At 45.6% G+C, this 20,599-nt stretch overlaps 3 protein-coding genes across 5 annotated transcripts; 2 read left to right on the forward strand and 1 right to left on the reverse strand.

The window, feature by feature from the left end:
- Positions 1-373: 373 nt before the first annotated feature.
- LOC100838735 (prolycopene isomerase, chloroplastic) lies at positions 374-5,901 on the forward strand. 2 transcript variants are annotated; one of them, XM_010237710.3, is made up of 10 exons: positions 374-693; positions 808-1,042; positions 1,194-1,304; positions 1,696-1,749; positions 1,938-2,225; positions 3,159-3,350; positions 3,945-4,103; positions 4,223-4,459; positions 4,705-5,044; positions 5,489-5,901. In XM_010237710.3, the coding sequence occupies exons 1-9, from the start codon at positions 491-493 to the stop codon at positions 5,017-5,019; spliced, it is 1,794 nt and encodes a 597-aa protein (XP_010236012.1). In that variant the 5' UTR covers positions 374-490; the 3' UTR covers positions 5,020-5,044; positions 5,489-5,901. The 2 variants fall into 2 exon arrangements, with proteins under 2 accessions (XP_010236012.1, XP_003559165.1); XM_003559117.4 differs by having other exon boundaries at positions 375-693; positions 5,504-5,901.
- An 822-nt stretch (positions 5,902-6,723) lies between these two features.
- LOC100825794 (shaggy-related protein kinase kappa) lies at positions 6,724-11,950 on the forward strand. Of its 2 annotated transcripts, XM_003562558.4 has the most exons (12): positions 6,724-7,495; positions 7,881-7,973; positions 8,042-8,101; positions 8,189-8,461; positions 9,208-9,282; positions 10,266-10,322; positions 10,459-10,599; positions 10,669-10,719; positions 10,805-10,900; positions 11,199-11,282; positions 11,368-11,470; positions 11,578-11,950. In XM_003562558.4, the coding sequence occupies exons 1-12, from the start codon at positions 7,343-7,345 to the stop codon at positions 11,664-11,666; spliced, it is 1,275 nt and encodes a 424-aa protein (XP_003562606.1). In that variant the 5' UTR covers positions 6,724-7,342; the 3' UTR covers positions 11,667-11,950. The 2 variants fall into 2 exon arrangements, with proteins under 2 accessions (XP_003562606.1, XP_014752669.1); XM_014897183.2 differs by lacking the exons at positions 6,724-7,495; positions 7,881-7,973; positions 8,042-8,101; ... (1 more) ...; positions 9,208-9,282; positions 10,266-10,322 and having other exon boundaries at positions 10,509-10,599; positions 10,795-10,900.
- Positions 11,951-14,624: 2,674 nt separating this feature from the next.
- On the reverse strand, positions 14,625-17,579 carry LOC100828666 (prohibitin-1, mitochondrial). Its single transcript, XM_003562568.4, has 5 exons — positions 17,285-17,579; positions 17,063-17,179; positions 15,743-15,913; positions 15,422-15,634; positions 14,625-15,100 (listed from the first exon to the last, which is right to left on the reverse strand). Exons 1-5 carry the CDS (start codon positions 17,456-17,458, stop codon positions 14,903-14,905), a joined length of 873 nt encoding a protein of 290 aa, XP_003562616.1. The 5' UTR covers positions 17,459-17,579; the 3' UTR covers positions 14,625-14,902.
- Between the last annotated feature and the right edge of the window lie 3,020 nt (positions 17,580-20,599).

Consider the following 20,599-nt stretch of genomic DNA (forward strand, 5'->3'; position numbering starts at 1 on the left):
AGCTCCTATGGCATTGGTGATGACCTTTAGTCGGTGGCTTTTGTTTAACTACTGGCTTGGTGCACGTTGCGAACTCACAACCAACGTCTACTTGTGAAGACAAGGATCTTATTACCATTTTATTATTATTACTGTCCTAAAAGTGTTTCCTCCGTGAAATTTCAAATTCATTGTGCTATTTCTAGCAAACATTCAAATCTAAAAAAATGGAGTTACATTTGGAACCATCTTTTGTTTCTTAGCAGTTGTTCGGTTAATCAATTTCTTTTCATTTTTTTCTTTTTGGTTTTCACGTCCAACAAATTTTTAAATTTCGGCGTAGCTCAGCTGAGTGCCGCGAAGGGGAGAAAGGCCGGGGAGGCGCCACGTGTCCCCAACTGCCGCCTCACTCACGCGCTCCATCCGATTTTCATCTTCCCCACCCAACTCCGACCCCTCGCCGCGCGCCACCACCCCCCGCTTCGCCGGCGACGATACCCCCTCCGCCGACATGGCTTCCGCCGCACTCCTAGCCTCCCGCGCGCTACACGCGCCGCCGCGCCGCCACCGCCACCATCCCACCCCTCTCGCGCGCCCAACAGCCGCCCCCGCTCCAATGCCACGGCGCCGCCGCCTCGCCACGGCCGCGCGCCTCCAGGCGGTGGCCGCCGACGAGATCCCCGCGGACCCTTCCTCCCCCGTCGACCTCCCCGGGTACGCAGTAAAGCCTACACCATCCGCACCGTTCAAACCGTAAGCACGCGCGCGCGCGCAATCAAGCAAGCAAGTGCGCTTTACACCGTCGATTCGTCGTCTCGTGTCGTTCAGGGTGGCGGCGGAGCGGGCGGAGGCGGACGTGGTGGTGATCGGGAGCGGGCTGGGCGGGCTGTGCTGCGCGGGCCTGCTGGCGAGGTACGGCCAGGATGTGCTGGTGCTGGAGAGCCACGACCGCGCCGGCGGCGCCGCCCACTCGTTCGACGTCAAAGGGTTCCACTTCGATTCCGGGCCGTCGCTCTTCTCCGGGTTCCAGTCCAGAGGCCCCCAGGCCAATCCCCTCGCCCAGGTGACCCTTGGGTTGCTGCCTCTGCAAATGAAATGACAGATGCAAATAACAAAAAAACAGAACTTAGATTCTATAGAATAGGAATTGAGTACTTGTGGAGTTGTGGTGAGAGCTTGAGGTTGATTTGATGACCATTCAACTGGCCCTGCAGGTCCTCGATGCGCTAGGCGAATCGGTGCCGTGTGCTTCTTATGACTCTTGGATGGTGCATGTACCTGAAGGCCAATTCCTGTCACGGATAGGCCCAACTGATTTCCTCAAGGTTCAGTTAGCTTTGAGCATATATCTTTCTTTTTTGGCAGTGAATTATTCAATTATTCTGATCATCATTCATAGATGATGTCCTCTGAATCGTGGGCAGGATGAGATAGAAACTTGCCAACAAGTATGACTTGTAATTGGTTAGGATTTCTTGGAGTAACTTTTTTCTCATCAAACCCATGCCTAAACGCGTGCCATTTTTTATTCCTTCGAGTAACTAATGTGCATTGGTTACAACATATAATGAATATTGTGTCTTAGCAAGTTCGGCGTTTTTGCTTTTTTCTTATGAAACTTAGCAGTGCTCTATCACATTCGTTTGAATGTTTAATATTAACTTTGGTTTGTATCTGGTTGCCCTGGTCAATAGTAATTACATATAATTATTGCAGGACCTTGAGACATATGTTGGTGTTGACGCAACCCGAGAGTGGCAAAAGCTACTAGTGAGTTCCCTTTATTTATACTATTTATACATACTCAGGAGAAGTTTTTTCAGCTCTACCTAGTGAGTATGCATTTTTGTATTTGTGCATTTTAAACAGCATATACAATTTGATTGTGTACAACTGTACATTTTAGTTTACCATGTTTCCTGAAAACCAGTGCTAATACAATACTAAACACATCTCAGGATGCAGTTCTTCCTATATCTGCAGCTGCAATGGCTTTGCCTCCACTTTCCATTCGAGGTGATTTGGGTGTTCTATCCACAGCTGCCGCTAGATACGCTCCTTCTCTGCTGCAATCATTCCTAAAGATGGGACCACAAGGAGCCTTAGGCGCAACAAAACTTCTACGTCCATTCTCAGAGATTGTTGATTCTCTGGAGCTGAAAAATCCCTTCGTTCGTAACTGGATCGACCTCTTGTGCTTTCTACTCGCAGGAGTCAAATCTGATAGCGCTCTTTCTGCAGAAATGGTAAACCAATAAACTTCCAGAAGGTTAAATTCATATTCAGTACTTTGTTGCAATCCCAACATTTTGCTTTACATGAAAGTTGTGCTCTGGAAATCTAGGTTGAGGCACACAAGTGACGACGAATGATAAAATAAAATGTGTATGTATCTGAAGTCTGCGCTGGATTGTAATTAATCCATGTCTTGAAGGCCAGATGCATCATGCATGGGTACATAACTTTTTTTTTGTGGGGTGGTACAGAGTATATTATAACCATTGTGTGTTTCGTAAATAAAATAAATGAAACAATTTTAGTGCACAAATCACATGTATTTCTGTGGCTTCACAGATCCTGGTGGTAACAACCAACTTTTGATCAGCTGTGAAATGCTGGTACTATAGTTCACATGCAACACTCTCATGCTTGAGGGTGCATGTAACTATATAACTGTTTTGCTGATGTTGGCATGTGATGTGCTGTAAATTGTTCTTGATGTCAACATGACGTATAAACTTGAGACAACCTTACTGTAGCTGTACCATTACTCATACCAAGGATGTATGTGCCAGGGACCATGTTTCAGGGTCTATACTAGTGGCTGTCATGGGCCGGTAAACCAGTCGTTGCATTGCCCTTGGTAGTGATATATTTGTACTGGAACCAAATCCTATAGGTTGCTGGCATACTTTTGCAGTTGTGTCTGGCAGTGACTGTTACATGAATCATGACATGGACTTTGTTGTCTTGTTCGTATCACGCTCCATGGCAAGTGGATGTCTAGATATTTGGCATTGGAACCATGGGCTGTTGTAACTTGTAAGACTTAGCTTTTCCATATCATTCAATATTTACATCGATAGCTCTGCTGTTATTTACATTCATATAGACCTACATGTTTTATAATATACAGTTCTGAAGTTTATGTTCATCATTTGGTCTAACTACAATATCAGGTTTACATGTTTGCAGAATGGTACAAACCAGGATGCTTGCTTGAGTATCCTCTGGGTGGAAGTGGAGCAATAATAGATGCACTTGTGCGAGGTATCGAAAAGTTTGGTGGAAGACTTGCTCTTAATTCTCATGTTGAAAAGATTTTAGTCGAGAATGGACGGGCTGTTGGTGTCAAGCTACGAAGTGGACAGGTAAGCAGCTCCAGAGGAGATTAATTTGATTATGAAAAATATAAAATGAAATATTATCTCATGGGGACGATCAGCTTATAGTACCCGTGTCTGATGAATGCCATTTCTCTTTCCTGATAAATAAAAGAAGAGAGCGAGAGTGGTATGGCATGAGCACTACCAATAATAGCAATGATTAGTAAGGCTCTGATTCAGATGAAATATTGTTATCAAGTATGGTATGTTTTCGTAATGTCTGGACCCTTATAGATTCCAAAAAGGCTTCAATCAGAGGGTACAGACCACAATAGTCAATATTGTGATCTTCAGTACTGCATATCCTATTTAGATTAGGCGTTGCTCCACCCCTTTGCAGTAGTGGCAGACCATAGAAATCATGTAGGCCAAGATGACCTTGTTGTCTTATGCAATCTATTTTCGAGTGGCATGAGTGTGCCAAATGTCAGTTTTGGTGACTACACGTTAACCTTTTCCCGTGTATCAACTTCCATCATGCTACCTCTTCGCAAAAAAAAAGAACTTCCATCATGCTACCTATGGTTTGGAGATTGATGCAGCTGCTGAAATCTTGTCGGAAATTTGTTCCTCTTGCAGATTGTACGTGCAAAGAAAGCGGTTGTTAGCAATGCGTCTATGTGGGATACTTTGGATCTGCTACCACCAGATGTTGTCCCAAAATCATACCAAGATAAAGTGAAAGTAACTCCACAATGTGATTCGTTTATGCATCTCCACTTGGGCTTCGATGCAGAGGTTGGCTGTCAACTTGTCATATGCTTCATCCTAACAATTTTTTTTTATAATAATGATGTTTATTTCCATATTGGTTCAATTCTGTTCTCTCACTGTAACCACCAATGCAACTGGAACAGAATGCTAGAGAGGACCTTGGAATCCACCATATTGTGGTTAATGATTGGAACAAAGGAGTTGATGGTGAGCAGAACGTTGTGTTGATATCAGTTCCTAGTGTTCTTGGCAAGGGCCTGGCACCGCCTGGAAAGCACATCCTTCATGCGTATACACCAGGGACAGAACCTTTCAGTTTGTGGGAGGGACTAGACAGGAAAAGCGCAGAGTATCGAAGACTGAAAGAAGAACGTTCTGAGGTACTACAACATAGTGAAATTTCTAGTCTCTAGTTCATTCAGCTTTGTTCCCCTGATATCCCGGAACCAGAGCCTAGAAAATTAATACATGCACTTTCAACATCCTTGGAGCCCCTTTTCCAAAAGCTAAGTAAAGAAAAGTCATCAAAACGAGACACCTTTTCCACAAAGGGCACCTCCATTTACTGACTGTCATTTGCTGTAACTTGCTGTCTTGAGCAACTTTCTAATGCAAAACTTTCTAGGTGATGTGGAAAGCCGTCGAGCTCGCTCTCGGCCCCAAATTCAGCAGGGAGAAATGCGACGTGAAGTTGGTCGGGACGCCATTGACGCACAAGAGGTTTCTGCGGAGGAACAGGGGCACCTACGGCCCCGCCATAAAGGCCGGAGAAGCCACGTTCCCAGGGCAGGCAACGCCAATCCCCCAGCTATTCTGCTGCGGTGACTCGACTTTTCCGGGGATCGGAGTGCCGGCGGTGGCAGCGAGCGGCGCAATCGTCGCCAACACGCTGGTCTCCGTGTCACAGCATTCAGAGCTCCTCGACGCTGTTGGAATCTAACCATCTAATTGCAGAACATGTGCTAGTAAGTACATATTTTCTCTTCACATAGCAAACCCCATTCCAGAGAATCTAAACTCGGGTACTGAAACAACATAAATGACCTATGGCATTAGAGCTATTCACAAGCATCACACACATATTTTGAAGGTCTAAAATTGATCCCCATACCATCCATCACATGGTTCCCAGCTTCTCATCACAGCACACACATGAGCACTTTACAGTAGCATATGCAAACTGAACTGTAGCGGCTGCCTGCCTGCCTTGCCATTGACCTGGTCAGCACGCAGGTCTCCTTGGCATGATGAGGCTGAACAGCACAGCTATCTTTCCCGGTGGACCTTTTGAGTGCTCCTTTCTTTCTGTTGCTACCACTTGTTTCTTGTTGTCATTCTTCTGGGGAGGCATGTGACTGCGACTGCATGGTTATGTCTTTCTTGTCTCAATTCTTATTTATTACATCAAGTTTCTCTGGTTGCAGGCAGGCAGGCAGATCTGTGGATATGACAATACACATACAGAAGGAAAATGACTCAAAATTTCCTATGTCTATTGAGGAAGAGCATTATTTGGATGAACTATAGATCCTAACTAGTAGTACTAACTAGTTACTCTCTTCGTTTCATAATTCTTGTCACAAATTTGCTCAAAAATGAATATATCTATTATAAAAAACGTCTAGATACATGTATATTTCAACAAGAATTATGAAACGGAGGGAATACTTCTTTTTCGGTGGAATTAAGCTAAGAGATTTCCAGCTGTTTTTCAGAAACAATCATGTAGCAGAGAGAAATGTTACATGACGTTGTATCATTGTACAGCATTGGTTATACAGTATACTAAATACACGGAGCTCGTATTCTCCGACACTGTCAATGCTGCCTCTGACAGAGTGGTCTCCTGTGAAGCAAACCATGAGATGCCGGTTGTTCTACCGAAAGTTCCCTGTGTCACATGCAGCCTTTTGTCCATTTTCCCTTTCCTTTTTTTATTCGTCCCAAAAGGAAAAAAATCTTTCCCTTTCCGGATCACCATCTGTTGGATTTGTGTCGGAACGTATTATATTATACTCCGTAAGAACCATGCTTGTTGCTATGTACTACAATTGAGGGTCACAATTAAGCTTGGTGCAGCTGAAAACTTATACTACAGATGTCATCATTATTTATTATTCATCAGAAAGGTTTGTCTTCCAGAAAATGTCCTTTCTGCTCACATGTATCTTTCCTGTTCATAAATTGGTGAATGGATTAGTCTTCCACTTATCAGAACGTCAGTTTCTGTTGTAACTGCAAAACTGACCCTGATAGTCTGATACACCATTTCCATCATCACTGAGAAAGCAACACCTCCAATGTTGTCATCTATTTAATTACTAGCAGCTTAAATTGACACAAGTTGCACAAAGATATCCATCTTTCACATCACAAGCCACTCCCCAAGTCAAAACCCATATCCATCCATCCATCATTTCATCTATCAATCCAAAATTGACAGCATTCCCCCCCCCCCCCCCCCCCCAAACAACACACCAAAGGAGCCTCAAATCAAAGGTGTCAGCCTCACCTCCACAGTTCTTCACAGTTGACACCCAATCTGTTCCTTTCTTTCAGTTCACATGTCATCACCTCCTCCTTAATTATTTTTTTAGCCAGGAAAGGAAAAGTTAATTACTCCATTATTTTTACCCAGGAAAGGAAAAGTTTGGAAGGAATCAAGGAAGACGAAGAGGAGGAGCAGCTGCCCTCCACTCACTCACTGTCTCCCACTCTCCCCCGGTCACCATTACCAACCTGCTCGTCCTGACTGACTGAACCATCTCCTCCTCTAGTCCCCCGGACTCGGGAACTCCCCCGCAAGATCAGTTCTTGGACGGATTTCGGGGTCTCGAGAGTTTCTTGTGGCTTGATCTGCTCCGAGAATTATTGTATTTCTTGGCTGCGATCTCTCTCTGTGTGCGGGGTTGATTCCAGGTACTGGTTCTTCGATTCTTTGATCCCAGCAGACAAGTCCTCCTCGCTCCGTAGCTCGTCTTCCTCCTCGCGCGAGCGCCGCCACCCCATCGCGCTGCCGAGCGCCGCCAGCCCCCTAGCTCGTCTTTCTCCTCGCGCGAGCGCCTCCACCGCAGGTTGATCTCCCCTTCGATTCTCTCTCTCGCGCGCGACCGTTTCTCCTCCAATCACCCCACGAACGGATTCCGACCTTTAGCTCCCCGTTTCATCTTCCCCAATTCATAACTGAGGCCAAAATTAAGGTAGGGCGGCCGCCCGTGCTTGATCTTGGTAATCTCCGTTAAACCTTACCAATCAGCTGGGAGATGGCATATTCTGGACAAAGGCATGGCGGTGCCGGGAGCTCGTCGCGGCAGGGCAATGGCTCTAAGGGTCAGGGCAGCTCAGTTGAGTTCCTAGGAAGGGGGATGGTGGGTATGCAGCTGAGGGATGCCAAGCCAGATGCTGATGATGAAAAGGTAGGTTTTGGTTTCTGCTCTTGTTTGATTGGCTTGTGGCTGAGTTAATTGTATTGTTTGCATAAGTAAAATGAAATAGTAATCACCATCTTTAATATACTACATATTACAAGCCATCTTTTTCCTTCCTCTCTGTCTCTTCTTGAAAGTTTTGTTTACCATCTGTATTTTGTAGTAATGAATCATTGCATTGTTGCAAGCATAAGTATGTGATTGCTCTATCGCAAATCTGTGGTGTGTTTTACATCCTGCAAATGCATGGTTTTATGCTATTGCTTCTATATGTTATGGTTCATGTATATTCACACCAAGCCTAGGGGGAAATTGTCAACCAAAGTTTGCAGCTTGTTTTACTAGATGAAGAGATTCAATTCTTCATTCGCAGGACATTGAGCCAGATGTGGTCGCTGATTCTGGTGCTGAAGCTGGTCACATCATTGCAACCACAATCCGTGGCCGAAATGGTGTGCCTAAACAGGTAACAGCTTGCAATCTATAATGTTTTGTTGTGAAGCAAAAATGCTGATATGGTGGTTAATGAAACAGTCGGCCACTTACATTGCTGAACATGTGGTTGGAACTGGTTCTTTTGGGGTTGTGTATCAGGTAAACTGCTGACCTTTGCAGTGTCTAAACTGGTATATGCTTAATTAATAGTCTAAGCCATATAATCTGTTATTGTCAACTCTTCAGGCCAAATGTCGAGAAACAGGAGAAATTGTTGCCATAAAAAAGGTTCTTCAAGATAAGCGGTACAAGAATCGGGAATTGCAAATAATGCATATGCTTGACCATCCTAACATTGTTGGTCTTAAGCATTACTTCTTCTCAACCACCGAAAGGGATGAGCTTTATCTCAATCTTGTCCTTGAGTTCGTTCCAGAGACAGTAAACCGGATGGCAAGACAGTACAACAGAATGAATCAACGGGTGCCCCTCATTTATGTCAAACTATACACTTATCAGGTCTGTCCTGAATAGAAGTTATGTTTCAGAATGATGTTATGCTTTACAAAATTGTCCTCGGTTTTACCATTCATCTTTGCACTAGGCATACTTGTCCAGTTGTCCCCAAGATTATTGACATGCTGTCATATGGAGCTCTTGGTGTAGAATTTTCTTCATTACTAAATGCATTATTATTATATGGTCCCTACTTGGTTGTACCCTTTGTTATCCTCATGTCTGCTCGAAACTTATCTTCCAATAGTTGAGTACTGTATTGGAATTTGGAACCTATCCAGAAGTGAAGATTCTCTATTCGCATTGATTGCTTCCGCGAAGTATTTAAAATAATTTTGAGACATGTAAACATACAACCGAGCCAGCTTGTCAGTTGTCCTGGATTTGGATTTATGTTCCACAACTTTCTTCCTGTATGTTTAGGTAACACAATATCACACAGATGATGAGATGCTGTCAATTTTTTCCCTGACATAAAACTCTCTGGGGATCAAGATAGATTAACTGATAAATCACACATCAGTGTATTCTAATTGTTGACATGCCTTAACTAGTGTTTTGCTTTTGCTGGTAGAATTTTAGCTAATGAGTTCTGGCATGCGTCTGTTTGCTCTTTGCAGTTGTTAAAGTCACAGATAGTGTCTCGCCATGCAATAAATTGCTCCTTCAGTTGCCTTTCTGTATCGTGTCTTAGCACAAACTGTAATAAGTCATCTAATTCTTGGTCCTGTAATCTCTTAACTTTGCAGATATGCCGAGCACTTGCATATATACATAACTGTGTTGGCATCTGCCACCGTGATATCAAACCACAGAACGTTCTTGTGAGATTTTGACTTCCTTTTCCATGCTTAATATGTTGTGCTGTACATATTCTTTTGACACATTATATATACAGGGTGCTATATTGTTGGGCTTGCGGAATACTCCTCCGTTCCATAAAGATTGGCCGTGCCAATCTTTATAGTTCTAGTTCAAAGCCATGCCAATCGTTATGGAACGGAGGGAGTATGAAATAGAGTTGATTTAGTACATGGAGAGGTTTGGCATGTGTAACAATTGTGCTCTCAACTGAATGAAATAAGAAAAGATTGACATCATACAGTCCTGGTTTAACTTGCTTTTAGTGTGTCAGGATTTTTTATTCAAGAATAGTGGGCAACAGGCTTTCAATTTCTTTTCATAGTCTGGTCGAAAGCAGTACTTCCTTCAAATCATGATGGAGTCGTAATAACTTTGGCGGAGATTGCCGTGCCTTTTTGTTCAGTGGAATGTTATTTTTTTTATGCATTTATGATGATATGGTGACACCATAAACAGTAATGTCAGGTTTTAATACACAGTGGGAGTGTTGGACTGATTTTGTGGTTCATATGCATCAGAATGTTGTGATTATTACTTGGATCCACACAGCTGGTATATGCCCCCCAACAGTTTGAAACTAAAATCATCAATCTGTGTATGGTTTATTTAATTTCCTTTGTCTGAGCCATCCCATGTGAATTTTTGGTGCCTAGACTGATATCATGATGTATACTACTGTTTCTGGATCAGGAAAATCAGTAGAAGTCACATAGAACAGGGATTGTTTAAGGAGACAAATTTGATGGTACTGTAGTTATCTGCTTTTAGAACATCAGAATTTTACCCTAAACAACATCAGAATTGTACATGGCCTGCTATGGAGTATGAATTAAATGAGGTTTCCGTAGTAAAAGAGCTTGCTCCCCCAGGAATAAAATATTATTGTTCACATCTGAATAATCACTAATGCATTTTTACTAACCTAGTAATCTTTCCACTGTAGGTTAACCCACATACACACCAGCTCAAAATCTGTGATTTTGGCAGTGCAAAAGTCCTGGTAAGTTATCCTCTGGTAGAAATTTAAATGCACAAGCCCTGCTGCTTTCTGAATGAACATTCTAAATTTTCAGGAAAAGAATAAAAAAGAGTGGTTTATTCAACTTATTATGGTGTAATATTTTGCATATATGCAGGTCAAAGGAGAGCCAAATATCTCCTACATATGCTCAAGATATTACCGTGCACCAGAGCTAATATTTGGTGCAACTGAATATACTTCTGCCATTGATTTGTGGTCCACAGGCTGTGTCATGGCAGAGCTGCTTCTCGGACAGGTTTTGTTCATGCATACAGTCTTTTCTTTTTGCTTCTTTTCTTTTTCTCATAATATTTTGTCTATGTAGCCTCTTTTCCCTGGGGAAAGTGGAGTTGATCAGCTGGTTGAGATTATCAAGGTGACATCTTTTATGATATCTTAAACTATTTTCTCCTGCAACCTGTATTCTTTGCAATGACATGTTCAGTGATAGTGCCTTGCAGGTCTTGGGTACTCCAACAAGGGAAGAGATCAAGTGCATGAATCCAAACTACACGGAGTTCAAGTTCCCACAAATTAAGGCTCATCCATGGCACAAGGTAATCTTCACATAATACCTGTCATACAAAATGGTTGCATAGCTTCCTGGTTGGTACAATATGCACAACTGCTGCTCAATTTAGTACTTTTGGAAAATGACTGGCATGATGTTAAATTGTGAGAAGAATTTTTTTGACAATTTGACATAAAAAATGGCAAGTCTAATTGGAACATTGTCACTTGGATTTGCACACTTCCAATAGTGGGGTCAGGCATCTGTGTGTCATGTGCAAAATTAAACTAACATGTTTTGTCATGGTTCCTCTGTTACACCTGAAGGTTTTTCCTTTTATCCAGGTTTTCCAAAAGAAGCTTCCAGCTGAAGCATTGGACCTTGTTAGCAGGTTTCTACAATACTCACCAGATCTTCGGTGCACTGCTGTAAGGCCACACGCGATCACTTCTTTCTGCTGCCACAGAAAGTGGAATTGAGTTTATCTGTTCTAATCGTGGAATCATTCTTCAGATGGAAGCCTGCATGCACCCATTCTTCGATGAGTTGAGAGATCCAAACACTCGCCTGCCCAATGGACGTCCTCTGCCTCCTCTCTTCAACTTCAGATCTCAAGGTAGCATAACTGTACCGAAATAACAGTAGCAACACGCAAACCCTCGCATTCATCGACTTGGTTCATGGATTAACTGACAGCTGACACATTTTTCACAACATCGGCAGAGCTTAACGGCATCCCTCCGGAGGTCATCGAGCGCCTGGTTCCAGAGCACGCGCGGAGGCAGAGTCTGTTCATGGCGCTTCGCACCTAGTTTACGCGTGTCTTTTTCTGTTGTTTGTTACTTCGAGGGAGGCTTGTAAAGCTGTAGCTTCTCCTGTCCCATCTCCTTCTATTTCTTCGTCTGGTGGAGCTAGATTTGTGTGGTGACAGGCACTGTGTTAGTAGAGCTGTCCAGGGTTGTGAGGTCTGGAGGAGGAAGGGGCTTGTGCTTGGTGTGCAGCTGGTTTGTTTGAGGCTTCTGAAGTTCCTTGCTTTGGGGCTTTGTGTGCAGCAGTGACAGTGCTTGGATGAGTTAATCGTGGTTTCATGATGCAATAATCGTGGCGGCTATGCGTGCAATTCTATCAAATTGTTCAGCATATAGGATTGCACGCATAGCCGCCACTTATGAGTAGGTTTCATTTTAGGTTCAGAATTCGTGCACAGGAGAGTTGGCCACGTGGACGTGACCAACGGTAAACTAGGATATTTAGATGGACCGATGAGGCATGCAGCTAGGCAAAAGAGAGCCCATTGCGCTTTGGCTCAATTGATAGACTAATTGTCTATTTGGGCAGGGCTAAATTATCGGATAATACTAATAGAAGGCACAGGATAATCCGCAATAATCCGCATACCATATGTGCTACTATATACGTCAGGTATCCGGATGATTAATATCCACATCCTCATCTGTATTCGCCAGATTCCTAAAATTGCATATTGTATCCTAAAAAATGGATGTGGATGCAGCATGGTTCTTACTAGTATATAGGAGTACTTTTTATCAGGAGAATCCTTACTTATTTAATTGATTATATACCCTAACCTCGATTCATGCATAAGGTGGGAGTAGAGTTCCGGCTCCGGTGCAGGAGTCCGAATCGGAAACCCTAACCTCGATAAATAAGTCGCCACGGCCACGGCCAGATCGATCCGATATTCAGATCGACCCATCAGAATTAAACAAATCGTAGACGAGATTTAATTGGTTCCGTCCGTGCATCTTGGCGGCGATCGATTAAGAAAAGAAATCTATGTCCAAACAGAGAACTCGCTTGAGGAACCCTAGCTAGCGGGTAGTTTGTGTTTGCAAAATACTCCGTATAATACATTCTATCTTTATCTTAGTCAAGCTTATTAAAGTTTTGGACCATATTTATAGAAAAATGTAAGTAGTACTCCGTATTATCTACGGTAGCTAAGAAAAAACTACTATATCGCCATGGATTTACCAAAAGCCAATCTAGAGTTGTAATCATATTTAGAGTCTTGGAACAGAGCTACTCCCTCTTCTATACTCAGGTACACGGCTTAAAGAGGAGCAACCACGCCGCCGGAGTTTCACCGTTGTCGAATTAAACCCGCCGCCGCAATCTGCCGGCCGTGCCACGCGCACCGCCGTACGTCGAGCTCGATCGAGATGGAGCCGCGCCCGCCGCCGCCATGCCTCGTGACCATGGCGCCCGGGACGCCAGCCGCCGCCGTCGCGAGCCCCATCATCGCCGGCAGCGCCGCCATGATCACCCCGCTGGAGGACGAACTGAAGAACAAATCGATGTGCCCGACGCCACAGGGCTGGATCCTGGTCCTTGACCGCGCCGCCGCCGCCGCCACGTACCTGCTGGATCCCCACAGCCGCCGGAGGATCCCTCTGCCCCCATTGGCGATCGATCCACGGCTGCTCCCCTACTGCACCTGCCTCCTCCACCCCGTCCCCGGCGGCGGCGACCCCTCCGCCGGACAATTCCTCGTGCTCCTGGTCGAGCCCATCGCCACTTCCTCCGGTACTACCACCGCCGCGCCGGCGCCGGGGACGACGAGCGCGAGTGGGCCAAGCACGAGTACGACATCGGGACGCAGGGAGACGGGCGGATCGTCGAGAAGCGAGCGATCGCCCCGATCGCGGCGTGCCGGGGCAAGTTCTACTTCAACCCGAGGTCCACGGAGACGGAAGTGCTCGAGCTGCCCCCCCGCGGCGGCGGCGCCGCGCCATCGCCGCCGGTGTTCAGCTCGTGCGACGCCGAGGTCCCGGGCAGGGCACACAGGGCCAAGGTGTTCCTGGTGGAGGAACCCGAGCCGGCCGGCGCCTCCTCGTCGCTGTACATGGTCATGGTGCTGCATAACGGAGGAGCCTACGATGCGATCGAGGTGTACAGGATGGACTTCCCCGGCCGCCGGTGGTGCCCCGTCGACGACCTCGGCGGCCGCGCCTTCTTCGTCGGGCCGATGAACTTGGGCGCCTCGTGCGCCGCCGGCGGTGGGATCCAGGAGAACTGCGTGTACTCGCTGGTCGGAGCGGATGACAACTCGTACAGGGTCTTCAATCTGAAAGACGGGACTTCAGAATGGCGTAGCGTCGATGGGCATAAGGTGGAGACCGCCGAAACAACCATCTCGTTTTGGGTGCTTCCAACTGATCAACAGCTTAAATTTTGAGGTTTTATTTAGGTTGTTTTTGCTTCTGCGGGAAGTCGGGAAGAGTGATCACTCCTGGTCCGGGTGCCACTCCTAATTTTTTTTTCTTGCTCTTTGACGATCGGCCGTCCTGGATTTTCACGGTTCAAAGCTAAACTGGACCAATATATTTTCGAGGCGTAAACGCACGCACTTTTTTGTTTTCTAAGTAAGTATGTTCTGTATTCAAGTCAAAGGACAAAAGTTGGACTTATTCGTAATTTTATTATACGTGCACGTGTGTATATGACCAAATTTGCAGAAAGAAAACATACAACAATTTCATGCCGATTTGCTTCCTCGTACAAGACCTCGCGAAGGTAAGCTACGTACACAAGCACTGATCAATCGGCTAAACTATACATTTCAGTTAACCTTGAATTCTAGGCGCCCGGATACATCCCTCAGTTATTAATGTATGTGGTACAGGTCAATGCAGAGGGGGAAAAAAGCAAAGCGTGGGGTGAAACAGGGATGCCAACGAAATAAGTCATGAGAATAGTTCATTCTATCAAAGCCAACAGAAAATTGATCAATCGATGAAGACATCTGCTGCCGGCAACGCATATATATTCCAAAGAAAGCATTCTATTAAAACCTCTCCCAGTGGATTTCACAGCAAAAGTAGCAGCAGCAGCAGCTGACAACCACACATTTTTGCAACAGCGAAGGCAGTCTTTTCTTGTTTCTCCGCGCCCAATCATAGACCAGATCATAGAACCATTTAACAGAAACTACATCGACGACCAAGTAGTAATTCCTCCTAAAAGTAATCTTCCACGAAAGATACATGATGAAGGAAAAACCTAGCATGCATCATGGGAAATGGTCTCATTTCTTGTTTTTGCCGCCTAATATGTTGAGCTGCTGGAGCCCAAGCAGCAGGTCACTGGAGTCCAGGAACACCTTGTTATTGGAGGCTGAGATGGTATGAGAGATCTCCCTCGCAGCTTCAATCTGCCTCAGGGCCACGAAAGCTGGGTTGTTGGCGATCGCCTGACCTATCAGCTCTGCACTCTTAGCCTCACCCTGTTAAATGTACAGCATGTGTGTCAGTGTTGTTGGCTCAGCTGTTCTCAAACACAACAAATGAAATGTAGTATAAAACTGCCAGTGTTAGGCTCAAGTGCTCCCAAACTCGGCAAATATAGTGAGATATATAAGGCTAGCTAACTATAACTGACAGTATGAACACGGCAAATAGGTGATGCAACTCATATAAAACTATGAAGACATAAATAAAGAACACTAGCAATATGCCCCTGTAACTATCACAACAACTACGTATAGAGCAAAATGGTGAAGTATAAAAATCATCTATTATCTAGGAGTATTTCCTATTTTGCTCACCTGTGCCCTGATAATTGCACTTTTCTTGTCTTGCTCGGCCTTGTCAACAATGAACTTGGCACGCTCAGCTTCCTGCGCAGCAACCTGCTTGGCTTCAATAGCATGGGTGAACTCTTTACCGAAACTGAGGCTTGTGATGGACACATCATCCAGAGCAATGTTGAAGTTTCTGGCCCGCTCAGTCAGAATCTTCCTGATCTCCCTGCTGACAGCCTGCAATTATACACCGAAGTTGGTAAGATATATTCTAAAAAGCAAGACCAGCTATTATCTACCATACAACGGAAATATGTACACACAGCAAACAAGACAAAGCAGCACCTCTCTCTGTGTGATTAGCTGACTGGCATTGTATTGGGCAACCACAGCTTTCAGGGTCTCATGAATGATTGAAGGCAAAACTCTCTCATTGAAGTTCTCCCCCAGGGTCCTGTAGATGGTTGGTAGTTTCTCTGGCATGGGTCGTGTAAGCACACGAAGACCAATTCTCACCTGTCCAAATTATCAAGTCGTATCAGATATATATGGAAGGAGTTGCAGTGTAAAAGCCACTTTTAAGCAGGAGTGCAAAACAAGAAACCTGCATTTACACACACACAAAGATGACCACGACAAATTCACATGGTCTGGAAGATTTAACTGTTTCAGTATCGGCTAATCATCTTAAATGGTGATGGCAATACATAATGATGAAGCAAAAATTATTACTGGTGACCACTGTTTATGGATTTAAAGCTAATGAGTTAAAATGCTTAGTCACAAAGAAGTGTGTATTGTTTAAGTGTTTATGGATTTAAATCTGAAACAACGTCCCAAACTACATTTGATCAAGGGGAAATGCAAAAGATTTAAACAGCTTAATCACAAACACTCGTGTACTTTTAAGTGTTCAGTCTCACAACAAACTGAAAAGCCTGAAACCACATCCTAAATGATAGTCGATAGGCTACAATGCATAAGGATTTCATAGATAAATTTTCAGGGGGGCATTGAAATTGAAATAGTCCAGTACCAAAGACATGGCACAGATGCATAGTACCAAAAGACATATGCTGATATGCTAGCAAAGGCAGTTCACTCAGTCCGAAATCAAGGGATCAAGCATGCAGATCAAACAATAATTCACAATGAGTACTAAAAGTCAGCACACTAGAGCCACAGTTGATCACAGGGATTTGCGGAGGATTTAAAACACTTCATCAGAAACAATCATGTAATTTTTTAAAGTGTTCGATCTATCACGAGCTGAAAGCCTGAAACAACATCATAAAATGCTGACAATCTATAGGCCAGAATGCTGTAGGATTTCATTGATCGACTGTTAATTTGAGATCCTCTATGATATGTAGATCATAACTACTGTTGTAAATGTAACACAAAATCTGAAATGGCAATTCCAAGTAATGCCAGACCTGTCGAAACACCTAAACAGTCCACGGATATCCAAAGACCAAAGTCATCCTAACATGATACACAATTACATGGTATCAAAGACATGACCAAGCAGAAGGCAGTCCACTCATTCCCAAATCCAGTATATCGAGCATGCAGATCAGGCAGTAAATCGCACATGAGTACTAGGCGTTATCACACTAGAGATTCGCAAGTGGGGGATCAGGAGAAGAAGAACAATGCCGTTACCATCTGGAGATCCCGGCTCCCGGAAGTGCTCTCGACGAGGTTGGGTCGGGCGCGGACATCGTAGATGATGGGCCTCTCGACCCAGGGGATGATGAGGTGTGTCCCCTCAGGGTAGACCTGCACAGCGTATACCCACAAATCAAACGCTAAATCCATTTAATCAAATCGCGCAACAACAAAGTCCAGGCCGAGGGCAGCGAGACGAATCGGCTCCAAAGGTACCTTGTCCTTGATCCCCTCGAGGCGGTTGAAGACGATGGCGCGGTGGCCGCCCTCGACGTTGTAGAGGGTGTTGGTGGCGGCGTAGAGCGCGGCGCCGCCCAGCAGCGCGACCTTGACCAGGGCGCTCGCCCCCGCCGGCGGCGCGCTCGGCATCCTCGCGCCTTTGAAGTTCATCTCGCCGGGGAGAGAGGCTGGGTTTAGTTAGGGTTTTTTGAGTGATTTGGGGAGAAAGGGGAAGAGGAGGAGGACTGGAGGAGCCGGAGGAAGGGGAAGAGTGGCTGTTATGGGGATCGGGCTGGAAGATCTCGGGCGTCTCTGGTTTTCAACGGACGGTGGGGATGAGCCGTTGTTTTCTTTCCTCCGCTGCAAGAAAGATGGGCACTGGGAAGCGGTTGTTGTTAGCTTCCAGTACAAGATGAATGTGTCTCTCTCCCATGCGCATCGCTTTGCTAATTCGCCGTGGTAACAGGATCATTCTTCAAATTTCATCGTTACACTTATAAAAGAAATCTGAGTTGGTGGTAGCTGTTCACTCCAACAATACGAATGTATCTATTCTAAAAAACGTCTAGATAGATACATGTAATATTTCGACAATAATTTAGGATCGGAGAGAGTACCCCTCAATGGTTACGGACTCATCTAATTGCCACTCATTTTATACGTATTATGATCTTTTGACTATAAAAAATATTCGAAAATAATATTTTGAGATAATTCTTATTTATCAGGAATTTAAAAAAAATATGAACCACAACCACATATTCTTAATCTCGTAGAAACGCAGATTCTTAATCTCGTAACAAAACATGAACACTTAGCTAGTAAATTTAGATAAAATGTTAAATGCATCCATTAATTATTATTAATTTGTTTCAATTTCGACATTAATTTTCTTACACGTTTTGATCCATTTTGGAACTAGTCTTTGTCAGTACAGTACAATCTTTAGAAGGTGCACTTACTTTACTTGTATGAAAAAAACTAATTACCGGTATCCAATAATTAATAGAAAGAAGTCTATATTTACCTCCAAATGTATCTCCGGAGACACATAATTCCTGAACTCGAAAACCGTTTAATTTTAACCCTAAACTTACTTCACAAAACCAGATAAATAATTCCATTGAGCGGTTTTGAGGATGACGTGACACATTTAGGACGGTTTGGAGCATTACATGTCAAATTGACTTTGTTTTTGACCGCTGACGTGGCCACTGTTCCGCGAGCCGGCCCTCTTTTCTCTTCCTCCTCTCTGTTTCCCGAGCTCCCTCGTGGCGAGCCGCCCGGCACCCACACCGGGCCGCGCCGTCGGTCTCCGCCGGCCGCTGCCAGCCCCTGCCCCTAGCCCATCTCCCCACCACCAGGCACTGCCATCAAATTTCCCCGCGATGACGACGAGCGGCCGGAGATTCAGGAGCGCCGCCTCGAACATCACATGCTCGTGGTTGGCGGAGGCCAAGGAGATGCGATGCCATCGCCCACGCCCTCGAGCGAGGGCAACTCGGACGGGACCGTCCGCGACGTCGTCGTCAGCGTGCAGGGGCGAAGAACGGAGTTGTTCCACGGCCCCATCTGCTGGAGGGAGTTCAGGAGCGTCATGGCGGTGAGCGGCCACATGCGGATCCACGACCCGCAAGAACGCCAGGAGAGGCCGGTGGCGCTTGCAATCGCCGGTGGTTGGGCCGTGAGGGGCAGACGCGGCTTCGTCGGCGGCAGGAAGTGGTGGACTTCATGGCCATCGTGGTTGGGGAGCCCGTCTGGGACCCCGTGCAGCCGTGCCCATCACCTTCACGAGCCGGAGCAACATCGTCTAGCCCCATCCCAACCCCGATGTCTCTCCTCCACGGCCATCGTTGTCGTAGCAGCACAGAATCCTCCCAATCCCAACGAGGTCGCCGTGCACCCGTCCAAATCTCTGCAATTCGTCGCCACAGCCAGTCCCCCTGGCTAATAAGGTCATCCTCGGTCAACTCCTCGCCGCAATTCGTTTCCACCGCTAGGACCACGTCATCGGTAAAAAAAATGTGCCAGATCAGCTCTAAACCGCTTTCAATGTGCCAGATCAGCTCTAATACCGCTATGTGGTGTGATTTATCTGGTTTTGTGGACTTCAGGATTAAAATTAGACTCTAGAGTTCATGGGGTTATGCATCCCGCAACATACATTTGAGGGTGAAATATGAACTTCTTTCTAATTAATACTGGATTTGCTTCTATGGGCCTTAATCCGGCCCAGCCGTGACCAATGGGCAGCAGCGCAAGGCGGCCTTCGCAGCCCTGCCCGCTATATAACCTTCCCCCTGCATTTCCTTCTCTTCCACATTTCCAGTCACGAACACAGCCATCTTTGCACGCGAAGCACAGAGACGAAGCTCGAAGCGGCGAGCCCTGCCGGCGACTACTTCAGTACATCTACCATGGGGCGGTATGGCTAAACTCTTCTCCTCCCCTTCTCCCCGTCGTGTAGTCGTGTCCATGTTTCACGGTGAGTCGGTGAGGTTTAGTAGGGTTTTGCGCGAATCGGAGCGAATCGATGCCGAGGTGCTTGTCCTTGGTACCCTAGAGGCGGTTGAACGCGATGGCGCGGTGCCAGCCCTGTACGTTGTGGATGCGGTGTTGGCCGCGGCTTAGATGCCTTGACCAGGGTGCTCGCCCGTGCAGCGCTCGGTATCCGCGCGCGCGCCTTTGAAGTTCATCTCGCCGGAGACGCGGGATTGCGGGTGGCTGGGAGCGCGGGGTTTAGTTAGGGTTTTTTGAGTGATTTGGGGGAGACGGGGGAGGAGGAGGAGCCGGAAGCAAGGGGAAGGGGAAGGGGAAGCAGAAGGGTGGGCTGGGAGTTCTTACGTTTGGATTTTCGACTTTGTTGGCTTCATATGCAGCAATTTTGTGGATTGTTGTGCTAATTTTGTGGATTGGATTCATATGAGTGATTTGGGGGAGACGGGGGAGGAGGAGGCGGAAGAAAGGGCAAGGGGAAGGAGAAGAGTGGGCTGGGATATCTTGAACCTTAGAAATTCAAAGGCAGGCACCCAAAGGCATAGGGTGCTGGAACCATACACCTTGCGTGCAGTGTTCTCTGTTTTCTTACCTCTGATTTTTGAGTGAGACGTACTCTGGAGCTGACATTGTACTAAGCAGTTTCATCAGGATTTTGGTTAACTTCTTTAATTTGACCTTAACCAGCTGTTAACTGCATGTCATTTCCATGCGCATGTAAGGCTAGAAAATCTTCTTGGAATAATAAGCTCCCCTTCAGGGGGTGTTCTTTAGGGATTGCAATTCCAAACAGTTCTTGAAAGTCTGAAACTAAAA

This window comes from Brachypodium distachyon, chromosome 1, assembly GCF_000005505.3.
Source record: "Brachypodium distachyon strain Bd21 chromosome 1, Brachypodium_distachyon_v3.0, whole genome shotgun sequence".
Classification (NCBI taxonomy): Eukaryota; Viridiplantae; Streptophyta; class Magnoliopsida; order Poales; family Poaceae; genus Brachypodium; species Brachypodium distachyon.